At 45.8% G+C, this 15,750-nt stretch overlaps 2 protein-coding genes across 2 annotated transcripts; both read right to left on the bottom strand.

Moving 5' to 3' along the window:
- Window positions 1–3,970: 3,970 nt before the first annotated feature.
- PG986_000239 (rRNA-processing protein LAS1) lies at window positions 3,971–5,671 on the bottom strand (the record flags this gene model as incomplete). The annotated part of the gene is made up of 2 exons (XM_066836461.1): window positions 3,971–4,631; window positions 5,277–5,671. The coding sequence occupies 2 exons, from the start codon at window positions 5,669–5,671 to the stop codon at window positions 3,971–3,973; spliced, it is 1,056 nt and encodes a 351-aa protein (XP_066705354.1).
- A 4,199-nt stretch (window positions 5,672–9,870) lies between these two features.
- Window positions 9,871–10,956, bottom strand: PG986_000238 (uncharacterized protein; the record flags this gene model as incomplete). The annotated part of the gene is made up of 1 exon (XM_066836460.1): window positions 9,871–10,956. The coding sequence occupies one exon, from the start codon at window positions 10,954–10,956 to the stop codon at window positions 9,871–9,873; it is 1,086 nt and encodes a 361-aa protein (XP_066705353.1).
- Between the last annotated feature and the right edge of the window lie 4,794 nt (window positions 10,957–15,750).

Here is a 15,750-nt window from a genome sequence, read left to right as displayed (position 1 = left end):
GTTGCCTATTCTTAATTACTAGGCTGGACCGATTTCGTTTTTTTACGCCGCTCGGCGCGTATTATAATAAATATTAACCCGATTATGTTTATTATAAAGCCGGTCTCGTCGAAATTCCAGATATTTTCGTTAACGATCCCGTATTTCGCTTTTATATTCGCGATTAGCGTAAATTAAATAAAAATAATTTTAAAATCCTCGTAAAAAGCTTTTTAATAATCGTATCGACGATTTATTTTAATTTTTAAATCCGGGTTACGGTTAATAAAGCGTTTAACTTAGTGCTTATTAACGCGGTCGCCGCCGCGCGACGCGGTAAAAAAATTAGCCATATTTTTATACTAGCGAAATTAAGAGGCATTCTTCGGATATTTAAATTAATTATATATTTACGAAGTACCTTTTTTTAGTTAAATTTATTTTACGTCGTTTCGGTCGGATTTCGCGTTTTAAAGTTCAGCTATAAATTCGATAACATAAAATTAATTCGGGTATATTATAAACTTTTACTGTTACTCTTTAGCTTATTTAATTCGGTCCGTTTCGTGTCGTTTAAATTACTAAAACTATCCGATCTTCTTGGAATTAATTAGGTATTATAGTTATAAAAGTATTACGCGTTAAAGTTTAATTGTATTAGAATTAAATTAAAGTGCGTCGCTAAGTGATATACGTCGCGTAGTGGTAAACCACGTTAATTAAACTTTAACGTATAATACCTCTATAATTATAATACTTAATTAATCCTAAAAAGATTAGATAGTTTTAATAATTTAAGCGATATGAAACGGATCGAATTAAATAAGCTAAAGAGTAGTAGTAAAAGTTTATAATATACCCGAATTAATTTTACGTTATTAAATTTACGGCTGAACTTTAAAATATAAAATCTAATTAAAACGACGTAAAATAAATCTAATTAAAGAGGAGGTACTTTGTAAATATATAATTAATCTAAATATCCGAGGGATGCCTCCCGATTTTATTAATATAAAAAATATAGCTAATTTCTTTACCGCGTTATACGGCGGTGACCGCGTCGGTAAGTATTAAGTTAAACGTTTTATCGATTATAACCCGGATTTAAAGATTAAAATAAATTATCGGTACGATTATTAAAGGGCTTTTTATAAGGATTTTAAAGTTATTTCTATTTAATTTACGCTAGTCGCGAATATAAAGGCGAAATATAAAATCGTCGATAAAAATATTTAGAATTTCGATAAAACCGGCTTTATAATAGGCATAATCGGGTTAATATTCGTTATAATACGCGCCGAGCGGTGTAAAAAGGCGAAATCGGTTTAGCTTAATAATTAGGAATGGGTAATAACGATTAAATATATTAATTCGTAAAGCTAATATATTCCGTTATTTTTAATTGTTTAAGGTTAATATTACCTCGCGAATTAATTCCGCGAAACCGATTTATTAAGTGATTAGGTAATTAAACCGATTTTTAATGGCTAGATTAATAACGAGATAAGCTTAGATTAGATTAAGTATTTTAATAAATATATTAAATCGTAAACGAAGGATCGCTACCGCCTTTTAATTCTCGATAGTTATAAGAGCTATATTTCGGCCGAATTTAAAGTATATTACTAAGATAACAATATTATTACTATTAATATACCTCCCTATTTATCGTATTTACTCTAACCTTTTAATATAGTATTTTATTCGCCTTTAAAGCGTACTTATTTAAAAAAAATCGAGCTATTTATTAAAGCTTTTATAAATTATATTACTAAGCTTAAACTCTTTATCGCTTTTAAAGTTATGCATTTTATTATTTTTACGGAAGTTAATATTAAATTTAAATTTAGCGTATTTAATTTAATACCTTATAATCTTAATGAAATAATTAATAAGTTAAATATATGTCTCCGGACGCCTATACTTAACTTATTCTATCTAGGGACGGCTAGTACTTATAACCCTTAAACGCCGTTTAACCTTTAATAAATAACTAAGCACTTTATTTATATTAAAAAGAGGGTATCTATCCATTAAGGAAACTTTCTAATACCGATTTTAAATACGGTAGATTAAATAACGAAGGGTATAATTAAAATAACCTATAAAATAACCTTTATACGCGATAAGATATATACACTAAAAGAGGCTAATTTAGTATTTTTTAAGCGCCGGAGAGCTAAAAAATCGTAAATTTAGTTTAAAAAAGCCCTTATTATTAAGGAATTTTAATAACTATAGGACGAAAAGGTAAAAAAGAAGCGTTTAGCGCTTAATAAAAATAAAAATAGGGGTTTATTAAAACGAAGGGCGATCGGTAAAAAGCGTTATAATGTTTACGGCGAGATAAATTATAATGCGCGAATATATAAAAAAGATATAAAATTAAGCGAGGAATTAAATAGCGAATAGTTTTAATTAATTTTAAACGTTATAATTAAATTAATTTATATAAAAAAGTCGAGAAATAAAAAAGGTACGTCGCTAAGTAATATACATCGCGTAGTGGTAAACTACGTTAAGCTTTTATTATTATTTTTTACCTTATTTAATTCGGTTCGTTTTATATTATTTAAATTATTAAAACTATTAATTTTTTTAAAATTAACTAAGTATTATAATTATAAAGTATACGACGTAGTAAAAAAATTAACTATATTTTCTATACTAGCGACATCGGGAGGTATCCTTCGAATATTTAAATTAATTATATATTTATAAAGTACCTCCTTTTTAATTAGATTTATTTTATATCGTTTTAATTAAATTTCGCGTTCTAAAGTTCAGCCGTAAATTCGATAGCGTAAAGTTAATTCGGGTATATTATAAGCTTTTATTACTATTTTTTAACTTATTTAATTTAATTCGTTTCGTGTCGCTTAAATTATTAAAACTATTCGATCTTTTTAAGATTAATTAAGCATTATAATTATAAAGGTATTACGCATTAAAGTTTAATTATATTAAAATTAAATTTAAATGTATCGCTAAGTAATATACGTCGCGTAATAGTAAACTACGTTAAGAAATCGATGTTTTTTATAAATTAACGTTTAAAGTAAATATAAATAAGTGGAAATAAATAGTTAAAAGGTTAATTAATTTAAGTCGATTATATTTAAGCTATTTAACTAAGTAAATAAGTTACGAGGGGATTAATTAATTAATTTAATAAGTGTAAAAGATATTAATAAGTCGATAAAATACGCGTTAATTAATACGTTAATTATTAGGGTTTCTTAAAGTTTATAAATATTATTAAGTTATAACGCTTAAAATCGGTTCGAGTTTAATAATAAAAAATCGATAAATAAAGTAAACTTATACAACGCTATTAATAGTATATATAAAATTACCTAGTTAAGTAAAATTAAAATATATTAAGTTAAAAAAAAGGGAAAAAAAGGTTAGCTTTAATATAATATAAAGAGTAAAGTAATAATATATAAGGCACTGTATTAAATAATTAATTAAATCACGTGTATCGTCTTTAATAAAGCTTAATTACGTAATTAATATAAATAAAATTAATATATAAAATAATAATAAAAAAATGAAAATATTCTATATTATTTGAATTCTAATAAAAACCCCGCTTAAAACAATTAATAATAAAAATAAAATCTATTTATTAATATATTTAACGTATTAATCTTCTATTATATACACTTTCGTATACTTAAATATAGTAGAAAGAGTGTACCGATCAGGGCTTAGCATAAACATACGCAATTCCGATTGGTAATGCAGCCAAGGCCGTTCGCTATTGCCGCATTTCTGCGATGACGTTGAGCGGCAGTCACACTGCGGAGCTGTCAGCCGGCAAAGGCGGGCAACAGCTGCCGGCCATCCGCTTCTGCAACATTACGAGATGACGACTGTAGTAAGTTCCTCTTGAAAGCACATGATTTGGAGGAAGCAAGTTGCACTGCAGTGGATTGCATGACAAATGAGAATGCATCTTTTGTTCTGTATTAGGTGACATCTAGAGTTACACCACTCCTATAGGCTTCGGCTTCCACGCCCCCTCGAATCTAGACCACCCTCTTGTCATGACAGGCGACTCGACCGGTGCAGCGGCCTCGACGCCCGTCTTGGAGACCTGCTGCAGCGCGTCAAGTTGACTAGTTTGCTGAGCGAGCTCGGCTTGTAGAGCCCCGAGATCTTTGCTGCTGCTCGATGACTCGTGCTCACCCGCCGAGCCCATGCCGCCATCCACGATGTGCCTATATAGCTGCAAAGAACGCCGAAGCATCAAGGGGTCCTTGCAGGCTGAATCAATCTCCGAAAGAGCCTCGAGGATAAGCACCTCATCATACTGCCTCATCCGCTTCTCCATGGCACTTTTCTTCGCCGCATCCGTCTCTTGTAAGTAGCTCGACACCAGCTCTATGCAGGCGTCTCTTGCAGAGGCACCACCAGGGTTGCCCTGAGCTTCATCGTCAGGCAAATGCCGCCAGTAGTAGTCCCAGATCCATACGAGGGACTTCTGAGCCGCGGACCGGAGCTTCAGCAGTGGCGGAAGCTGCTCGTGCGTGCATTGATGCCTGAGCTCGACAAAGGTCGCTGGCAGACCGATGATTTTCGCAATCGACCACATGCTCTGCTTCTGCTGCTTCTCCTGTTGGCCATCGAGCAGTCCAGTAACGAACCTGGTTTCATTAGTCAGTTTTCTTCAGCAGCAGCACTCCTGATGATGAAAGCCCGGTAAACGCGGATATCTGCTACGTCCGAGCCAGTGGCTGCGTCAAGAGTCAAAGTCTAAAGACGACCCAGAATAAGTCTAGGGCTTGTGATCGGCCCATCGCTTGCGCATTATTCTCCCCGGTCTGGCAAACTCTCGAGAGGCGCCGGCCAGCTGGAGTAGTTGCAAGCTGGCAATCCCCCAAAAGAAGGAAAAATCGCGAAGCTGAGATATAGTGGCGACACAAACAAGGCCAAAACGAAACACGGTTTGAGCGGCCGTGGGCGCAACCAAACCAAGTATCCGCGACACTGGTCGGTGGAGGTTTCAAATCGGACATTCATTCGATGCAGACTCGGATCGAACCTTGAGTGGCAAGGAAGTCAACCTCGCTCGGAGGGCGGCTAATGTCTCACGTAGCCACTGTATTTTTCAAGTTTCAAAACACGCCCACAGACTGCACAGCACAGCACAGCACAGCGCATGCGCAGCAAGGGCTTATGCAAGTGTGCATGCATCTCCTCCGTCCAAAGAACGAGGGGGAGGGAAATAAAACCAAAGTAAATCCACAGCAGAAAGACGAGCGAGAGATGTGGAAGGGAAGAGGACCTACCGACTGAAGGCGGCGGAGTAGGCGAGTCGGACGGCCTCGTACAGGCTATCCGCCCCATTTCTGGCCTCCTGAAGATCTAGCAGGATGGCGGCCGTCAGGAGGCTCGTAGATTCGACCATGTGGGGGCAGCTGCCGCGCTGCATCCACATGGAGACTCTCCAGACGGCATGGCGCTTTTGCGCTTCTTCGCTGGACGACGACGACGACAACGACGACGATTGCGGATCCGCCGCCACCGTCGCAGCAGCAGGAGAAGTGGTAGGCGCAGCAGCAGCAACAGCCACAGTAGCTTCGGCGCTGGTCGGCGGCTGCGAGGGCGAGGAGGGATAGAACTCCTGCCGGACCTTCAATAGTTCTGCCCGGCCCCGCCAAGGCGTGTGGATGTACTGCACCATCTTAAGAGGCTGGAGGAAAGCGAGCGATCGGTGGACGGTGGAATCAGGTTAAAACAGGGAGAAGAACAACCCCTGCAAGTGTGCAATTGCCCGAAAAGAGAAATGAAGAGATGCTGGCCTGCTTGGTGGCCCCTTGACGAGATTGGCTTCTTCCGTCGCGAGGCTTTCAAAGTGGGAGTGGGAGGCTGGTTTGTTTAAATGACGATCCTGGCTTATGGTCGAGAAATTTGTGCCACTGATCGGAAGTGGCCCAGTTACTTTTCGAGGCTACCTGAAAAAACCCACCAACCCAAGCCTATGTACGCTACACTACACCGTCCGTCGCCAACATAGCATCTTTCTATGTCCAATGCCGAGATATTGCTAGCACACATTCTCTGCTACTCACCTTAGGTGCTTTCTTAGGTGTTGCTAATCTTAGACATGCCTGTTGTTGGTCATGCAGTGAAGTTTTTAACCTAATAATGGATCATCCAATAGACTTTGGAAGGCTGCAGAATTCTGCTTCGACAACAGGCTGCATCTTTGCACCCAAGACACCACGTTCTCAGTAGGGGCGGCGGCTTATATACAGACGCAATGCAAGCTGTAGTCACCTGCGTATAGTAAGGCAGGCAGCAGGTTAGAGATCAATCGACGCCTGGTCGTCACTCCACACATGCCAACTAGCTTCGTTCACCATGGCTTGTCACAACCGTCATGTTCATAGCATAGACCTTACCATGAAGTTAAAGAGAGATTTCCCTCATTTGCCGTGACTCGATCCCAGAAAGAAAAGAGTGCTTGGGCTAAAACCCCCCTGCGCCCACTTCCCCTTCGCACACAGTAACCAATAAAGGCGTCGCACAGGTTCAGGAAGCCAGAGATCGCCCTCGTGAACCACTCGTTGGGGACAACTTGGTGCATCCGTTGCCGTTTGGGCTCTTTATGTTTCTTGTTCGAGTCAGCAAAGGTCGCTCTGCCTGGATACGCATCGTTGACCGCTGTAAGCTGCGAGCGTTGCTTCATTTAACTCGGATTGACAGTCACTGTGTTCAATGTCGTTAACGTGTATGATGGGACGATCCCCTCGACAGGCTGAACGGGATGCGCTTCGCTGACATGCTTCCTGGACTTCCCATTTTCACTCTTGGGGCTGGTGATTTGGTGAGGCGGCCAAGACGTAGTTATGGTCAAACCAAATACGAGACTGTGGTGATCCCACCACCCTCGAATTAATGTACAAGATGGCATTGACCCACGCGGTAGCCCCTTTGGTGGTGGCACTGGCCGAAGCCGAAGGCACACACGATGAGAGCGTGCGAGGAGAAACGGACGTTTTATGATACATCGTACGTCCATGTGGTAGAGCAGAGAGTTGTCTGGGCCTCCCGTCCCTAGTTCCAAGCGAGCGAGCCCTTTTGGAAGAAAAGGTGTCAAGAAGGGCTGGCTGGGCAGCGAGCGACTGGTCGAACCATCATCTGGCCTCTATGACCTTCCCTTTCGAAAACGGGCGCTGGTTTTTGCCCGTCTGTCGGCAGCTTGTTAGATTGGCTGCCTGGTCGATACTTCGTCGCTGCTAATAAAGCTGGAAACCTCCAGCCATCTTCGCCACGTTGTCCGAAATGGACCCAGGCGAAGAAGCCGGGATGCGCGGCTATAGGGGTCTTCGCGTCATAAATATATCAGTCAAGGGTAGCGAGAAGGGACAGTAATCCGCTCGCCCATGTGATTAATGCAGAGAGGAGGGAAAGAAAAAAAGATCGAAGGAGCCCTGTATGTGCGTCGTATGAGGTAGACCGTAGCGCAGAGTTTGCTCGAGTCAAGAAGTTGCTTGTTGACTGCTGTCACCTCAGAAGGACGAGGAGGTTCTGCCACCCCGCCCCCTTCGGTACTCCTTGCATATCCTGCTGCCTGCTGCTACCCAGCCGACAGTATCTCGGATACGGCGGTATCGGGTTATACCGTTTCGCCTTTGGGAGATTCTCACGAGTGGGAGTGGGTCGCCAAAAAGACCACGACAAGCGCCATTGACCGCCCCCCAGGCGGAGGTTCGGTGGGCGCGCGAATGAAACCTCGAAAATGCCGGGGCTGCCAAGTGACCAGACCGAAATCTTCACCCTCACTAGTGCTGCTACGTGCTACAACCAAGCTTGTAGGTACACAGAGAGAAAGTGCAAGCAAGTAATAAGCAAGGTCGAACAAGCGGACAGGGCAAACGGCAAACCTTAAAACACTTGAAAGATGCCGAGGTGCATGCAGTCGTAATGGTATGTCAGTACCGGAATATTATACGCTTCGACTTACTCGCAGGACCATGTTGTCGAAGCTAGCTGACAGTAGCAGGATGACGCCCCTAACCTAGAGGTCGGCGTTACCTTGGTACGGGGAGCTCCGCCGACTGCGCCATCAAGCGCACCCGGAGGAGGGAGTCCCCCATGTCCAAGAGTACTGAAGAGGGGAGGAGTTGACGGTCGTATTCATTTGCGGTCGTGTTCTAGTACCAAGCAGTAGTTTTATGCAGATGGATGGACGCTTAGACCGGAGCAGGCTAGGGAAGTTTGTCGACGATCCACCGGGTTTGACACGCTCGGGATGGATACCTCAAGTAGGCAGGGTGTGTACTGTTTGTCCCTGTCGTTGTGCAACGTATAGTTTCAAATAATGAGCAGAACAAGCAAGAAAGAGAAGAGGATAAAAGAGGGTCTCAGCTGAATACACATGCATACATCTCTCATCGTCCCGATCCTCTCTGATCCCTTGTGTCAGGCTGAGCCCGACGTAGGAGTGTAGGTACCTTGACTTGGTGTTGTGGACTAGTCTCGCATACATGGTAGTCTTGCAGCAGCCGGGCCGTCGGGAGATGCCCAGCCGGTAAGAACAACAGAGCGGCTGTTCGCTTTCTTTCTTTCTTTCTTTCTTGCAGGAGAGGGTACCAGTATATTCTGGGAGCACAGACCGCCAATCTTTCCCACGTCCAGTACATGTGTAGATTTCCTTGCTTTGATTTCTGTGGTTGCAGGGTCTTGTTGCTTGCTGCGGTACCCGACCCAGTCAGTTGACGATTTGCAATTCACTTCACCTGAGGAGCAGTGCAGTGGAGAGAGGGTTTTGGAATGGGGAGGAGAAAAAAAGAAAAGAAAGAAAGAAAGGTGGGTTCGGTTAAGATCCATTTTGATCAAATTGAAGGTACGAAGAGACAGGTACTTACTTGCTTGCAGTGGGGACCTGGGTGACTGGCTGGTGCTGGCTGCTTGGCTGCTCGGAGCTTGGGTCAGGGAACATGGATGGGCCCTCAAGAAAAGAAAAGTAAAGACAGCAAAGAAGAAGAAGAAAAGGCGTCTGTGCGACCCCCCACATTCCCGCTTCTCAAGCAACCGTGTGTCTCCCCACATGGAAACCAGGGTCGACTGTTCTAGCGGCACGCTAAAATTGGAAATGCCCGTCCGTCCTGCTGGGGACTCTAAAGAAGTAGCTAGGGTAGGGACGGAGATGGACTCCCAGACGACCCCCTGTCGTCTGCCAGTCTGCCCTGTCTCCCCCAAGAACAGGTACGTACTCATTTGAAGGTTTCTGGAAACGACAGCCGGGAGGGGGGGCCTCGTCAAGGGGGGCACGCACCCAGCCAGCAATCTACCGGGCACGGCAATTTCATCATCACCAACGGCTGCCAGTCAGCAGAGTCGTCCTCTTTTCATGCGCCCTCTTACAATACCTTGCCAAGTAAAGTAGTGCCTGCGTACGTACGCTGTTTTCCCCGTTTCAGGCGGCAACCCCCCCGCTGGCCATAGGATAGTCGTTCACTCTAGCAAGATCCTATGAGGTAGGTATCCAGCCAAATCGAAATACTAGAACAATCACGATGTGGGAATGTCTTGACAAATATTGATAATTGCTTTCTGAATTTTTTTGGTCTTTGTGACTTCTAGGCTGACCGGGGGATGCTATAATCGCCCGGTTCACCGGATAATTATTTATGTACATGCATTTTCTGTTGCCCGTCTCGCACTGGTGCTTGACCAAGTGTGAACTAACAAAAAAAGAAAGAGCGTGATGCGAGACCGCGATCGCATACCCAAGGGCATCTCAGGACCCAAGATAGCAGGGGAGATGCCACTGTTGGGCTTTTGTGCTCGGAATTACTCAACCAGATTGCTCTGCTTGATAGTTGCGTTCGAATATGTCATTGCAGCAGGCTCATACCCGTTTCGGCAGCCATGCTACTCTTCTTCCTCGCTCTCGGCGTCCTCCTCTTCATCCTCCTCCTCCTTGGGTGGCTCCCAGGCCTCTTCTAGCTTGAGGCCGGCCCCCTTTCTGTAAGTTGACCCTAAGAGATCCGACGTTGTCGTCCTGTAGTGGTCCAGTTGGGGATCCATGTCGGACTTGTCGGGGGTGTCGTAAAGTCCCATCCCTATCAGGATCTCGCCCTCCTCCTCGGACTCTTCCTCGGCTTGATATAAGCTGGGTTCCTCAACCGGCACTACTGGTTCTGGTTGAGCAACGGGCTGGAAGGTCTCCGGCGTGGGCGGCGTAGTGGCGGGAAGGTACTCCGCGGAAGAGCCTGTATCCCAAGTGAAGGTGGATTGGCCGGTATATGAAGGAAAAGGCTCCGTGGTATCGGGGCTTCCACTGGACTCATAAGACGATCCATATGAAGATACATATTGGGTAGTATTAAAGGGTGTAGGAGCGGCCCAGGTATCGGAAGCTGTCACATATTGCGGCGGGACATGCTCCTGGGTAGTAGTCGAAAATGGTAGCGATACAGGTGATAGTGTGGCCACAGGTGAAGTATGCCCAGAATATATGGCGGGAGTAGGCGGCAGTTGCTGGTAAGCTGCGTAGATATCGGCTTCCGTGTATTGCGTAGAGGCTGGCATGAAATATTGCGAGTAGTCCAGCTGTTGCGGCGGGCATTGTTGGTACATGACCATCTGAGGCTGTTGAAATTGTGTGCTGGGATGCCAGCTCACTGGTCGACTGGACCGCTTGGGTGGTTCCTGATAAGACTCGTAGGACGGCTCTGCCATCTGCATTTGCTGAAGGGCATATTGCCGCCGTTTCGCGATGTTGTTATCGTTCACCAGTGTCCTCCTCCTCGCCATCATAGACTGTGGGCTGGTGCTGGCGCTGCCAGGCTTGGTGACGCGCATGGCGTTGGTTGGGCGATATCCATTAGAGGCCCGAGATGACTGGCGTGCGGACTCGGCCATCATTAACTGTCTAGTGTATTCATCGGCTACCGTGTTGGCGGCGTAGAACTGAGGTGCATGGCTTGGGATGCCTCCCATGAGAGACTGCATCATGGCGGTGTCAAGCAGGAGATGGATATGTTCTGGAGAGACGAGATAGTGTTGCTGTAGCTGCAAAGTAGACTGCTACTTGAGAGGTAGATGGTGGTGTGGTATGGTTGCTGGTGTTGAGATAGAGATTCAAGGTCTCTGATGTCCGGGAGATCGAATGATTTTGTAGATATCGAAGGGGGTATATGAGAATGGTCCACCTAGACTCCTAATAAGTGCTCAGGACCCAAGAATGTTGAACAGTAATAATCCTAGAGGGGAAAGGACTCATCAAGAGAATAGATCAAACCTAAGATGACCGGGCTTGCTTGCTGGCATATGGATTATATTGGGTGTTGGAACCGAGAAACAGTACTTCAGAGACATGGGCCCGTTTTTCGGCAAGCGTCGTTGTATGCACGCAAAGGAGTGTGCGCCTGCAGGCCTAGCTTCTTTCTCTACAAGTTTGGCAGTCATTCTTAGTAGACTTTTAACCCTGCGTCATATGGTTGTGACAGGGATCCCACAAGTCTGGGAAGGGGATTCTTTATTGCATCGATATCAGGCTGGGGACGGGCGGCGGATGATGATGGTAAGGAAGGTAGCGTTGTGTTGGTGTAGTGGATCGGACCAGGTTGCAAAAGTCTTTGATCTCATGTAAGTACTAGCCGTAGCATGGCCATCGGCAAGGTATATTCTAATTAGGTGGGCGGTCAAGGAACGGGTTTCGAAAGAGGTCAAAGGGACAGAAGCCACAAGGCGGCGCCTTTCCACCGGTACGTACTCTTGGCAAGCTGTCTTCAGTCGCTGGCTTGCCTATTTCGTATCGATTTGTGCCCGCACGCAGCAGGCCGTATCCGTGTAAGATAGAGACGTCGTCCCTGTAGGAAAGTGGTAGGGTGTCAACTGTGACCTCGTGCAACGTGAGCAGCAGATTCCCAAGATCCAAGGGGGATTGAAGAAGAAACATTAGGGTGTGAGTCTATCTGACCAAGGAGTCATTGCAACCCAGAGATTAACGGTTTTCGATGGACGGCGTATGTAGCGCCTTCAAAGAATAACCACTGAAAGGGGTACGTCTAGAAGCGAGGGCCCTGCAGAGTCGCAGACCCAGCAGCGCAGCAAAGTACTAGGATACCAATCAAACCCACGCACTGACGAGTGAAGAATCACGCCGCCGTGATGCCTGGCGATTCCAGGTGCAGGTCCAGGGTCCATGTACTTTGCCTGTGCTACCCATGCACTAGTGTGGGCTGAGGTCTTGAGGTTTGTCTGACTGATTGTCGAACCGCCGCTACATCCATCCCCACATGCTAGAGCCAGCCAGTAGCCAGGCTAGCAGCCAGACAGGGTACTGTCGGGAAGTAGCGCAGCATCGAACGCTTGCTCAAGGTGCTGATTCCTTGCAGGACAAATCTGGAGTGGCTTTCCGCTGACAAGGGGCTCAAGATTCAGCGGGGCGAGCTTGGTCATATTACACCCACCCACGGGGGTTGCTGGTGACCATCAGGATTTGGTGGCTTCTGCTCGGCGGATCAGCACTTCTCGCCTGTGAGTTGACCACCCCCTGGAGCAAATGTAGGTTCCAATTTACCCTTGCTTGTCTCCCGCATGGTTTACGGGAAACACTTGTTTGGGACAGGCAGATGGAGATTCAAAGAAGAGGGGAATGTCCATTTCCAGTCGTAGATGCACAAGGAGTGTACCGAGTAGCCCCGTGTGCCAGTTGAAAAGAAGCCGCCTTCGCCTGGGATGAATGCCCATCAGTCTTTAGTGGATTCATGTGCATCCTTGAGCCTTTTCCTGTTGATCCTTGACGTTGACGATGATGATGGCAATGGCCAGATGCAGCAACGGGCGGTGGTACGTATCCGTGGTAGCAAAAAGACAAGACAACAACCATTCAGTATCCATCTGGATAGCTTCAAGGACATGCCAGATAACCCCATTAGTAATCGATACTTTTGAGTATTTCCGTACATGTGCAAATGAGAGAAAAAGCTGGGCCCGCTTCGGAAGTTCTCATCGTGGCTTCCCCTTGCCCTTTCTGATACAGACTTTACTTTATTGGCCATGTCGGTAACAGCACCATCAGACATGATGGTATGTAGTAGTGGTATACGAATCCTTTGCACCCTCACCTTCACCCTCAGAGACAAGGAGAGCAGGGCGGGCGGCCCATAATACCCGGCTTGGGTTGCGAGCCAGACTGGCACGGAACAAGCCCCTCAATAGAAGTAGAAGGAGGTCTGGAGGTCCTTGTACAGTTCATCGATATGTGAGACGGGCGGTCCAGGTGAGATTTGATCGAATCGGGATTGGAGGATCGGCGCGATGTAAAAACAAGGGGATCTTTTTTTTGAAATTTGGCCGCGAGCCAAGTCTGAACCACCAATCGCGGGTTGCGTGCGGTCCTACCTAATCCTTTGTCAGAGAAGGTGAGGTCTGATAAAATGTGTCGTAAGTACCCGCCCAAGGCCCTGCTACCACTGGAAGCCAGGGCCAGGGCCAGGCCAGGCCAAGGGGGGGTGTGGTGGAGGGACATGCCAGCAGGCAGTCAGAGCGAGACCTCAATGAGCGAGTGAGGAAACAAGCTTGCAAGGTACCGAGGTGACAAAAGACAAGGGCGGCAGCCGCTTACTCGGAGCTCCGCTCCTGCAAATGGAACGGTGCTTGCATGAAAAGTCTGGTTCTGGCTCGGCTGGCAGTGAGTGGCTACTACTAGAGTGGCAGGCTGGGCCTGCCTTGTCCAATGTATCATGGCCATTGGCATTTGAAGACTGCGGCGTTGTAGGTACTCCGGCTAACACCAATCTGCACTACGATACAACAACGGCCCCGGAATGAGACACGATCTAGGCATTACATTTTGCAGCCTTGTAGTCGAGTGTCGATCTTGCTTGAATATTCCATGCGAGTTTTATCACGAAATGCACCTCTGCCTGTCAGGCAGTTTTGGTGCTGGATCTGGTTAGTCCAGACTCGTTCAGTCAAGCAAGCACTGGGGAGTAAAAAAAAAAAAAAAAAAAAAGGAAGCGAAGAGGGAAAAAAGAATGGATCGCGGCGAAGAGAATTCCAATCTGATAGGCTGTGCATCGCCGAATATGCATTTGCGAGTTGGTTGGTCATGGCCATCCAGGGATTTCCTCCGCCTACGCACGACAACCTCCAAACTGTATCGTATCGTGGCATGTCAGCAGTATGGATGTGTGTATGTACTTGACGATAGCCACTTTACCCATGCAACTCGATGCCCACTGGGCATGGCGAGTAAGTATAAGTAGCACGCTTATTGGGTCTGGAGGAGGGGGTTCGAGAGGGGAAAGGTACTACGGGGTTCTGGCGGATAGTGCACCACCTTTGGGGGAAAAAAACAGAAAAAGCATGCTGCTGTGTGTCGTGTGCTGTGTGCTTCTGCGGTGTTAATTAGTGGTGCACACGACAGTAGCTCGAGGTACATCCAGCCTGCAGCCCATCACCCATCACGCTCAACCGGGAAGCTCGAGTTGCCAATAGTGGTCCACAGCCACAAAAGTTAGGCGTCTGGGAAACACCTGGAAAAGCCGAACGTTTTGGCTGTCGCAGCTAATGCGCCTCTCGTCCAACCCCTTGAGCTTCCTGAAGGGTCAGACAACCCGGCCTTGATTGGTGGAGGAAGCCAGACAATCCCAGATTCTAATTGCGTCTTAGCCCGTGGGATGCCATTCGGCTGGCCCAGTTTCACCGATAGTGGATAGCCCAACTACGCATTGCAAACTGCTGGAATTCCCTTGGACCTCTCAGCAGTGCAGCAAAGCACAGCACCCTGCCCACCTAGCCACCCGCTGGAGTCTGGAGGTAGCGTGGTTGTGATGGTGGTGATAGGTAGTGGTAGTACTTGGTACTAGTAGGCGCACCGCACTGCTATGGGGGAATAGATTCGTATCACAAAAGATGTACAAGCCCTGCCTTGCAAAGCGGGTTGAATTGGCGCGCAACTCGCCCACCACACTACACACTCTGCTCGTACAGCCAGCGTATTTCCGTGTTTGACGGAATTGCATAGATCCCCTCTTCTCCTCCACATGTGCGTAGATGCTTGCAGACGGCGAGTCGTGCATTTGCCAGTAGTGGTAGTGATGGCCGTGACGGCCTCCATCAGCTAAGGCATGCCAGAAGGCGACAAATGGGCGGATAATCTCAGAAGAGTCAGACAGCAAGTCGCCAATTCCAACCTGGTACGACACACATCGTACCTGTACCTCCGGTTGGCACAGATGAATCTGGTCTTGCACCACCATACCTGAGCAGAGATACAGCGCTGCGCTGGAGGGATGGGTGCGTGCCTAATAAAGGTAATTGCACCGTCATGTCCACGGGCGAGAGAGAAGCAAAGAAAACAGGGCGCTGCTCACTTCTCGCCTTATCTGCATGCGCGAAGTACATGCCAGAGCCAGTAGATTTAGTCTCTCACATCATGCTGCGTGGCTGAATCTACTGGCCGAGGACCACTACAGTAGTTACCCCTGTAACTGTAAGAGAGTTAGGCTTAAATTTTAATTATAGTTATACTTATACTAGTATTTAAGAGGGCACAAGTGATTATAGGTGGGGTTATTAAAGTTACTTAGAATTAATATTAATTTAACTAACTAGCTTTATTTTATTTTCTTTAATTAAAACTTAAACGGTTTTAATCTTTTAATAACATATTTAATAAAAAAATATATATTAAATTATTAAAATATAAGCTTTAACTTTTAATTATATTTTTATTAATATATTTAAAACTTTTATTTTAAGCTTTTATAAGTAACGTAGTTTACTATTACGCGACGT

Source organism: Apiospora aurea, assembly GCF_038362705.1.
Source record: "Apiospora aurea strain CBS 24483 chromosome Unknown utg000001l_segment0_segment0, whole genome shotgun sequence".
NCBI lineage: Eukaryota > Fungi > Ascomycota > Sordariomycetes > Amphisphaeriales > Apiosporaceae > Apiospora > Apiospora aurea.
This window is presented reverse-complemented; position numbering and strand designations above follow the sequence as displayed.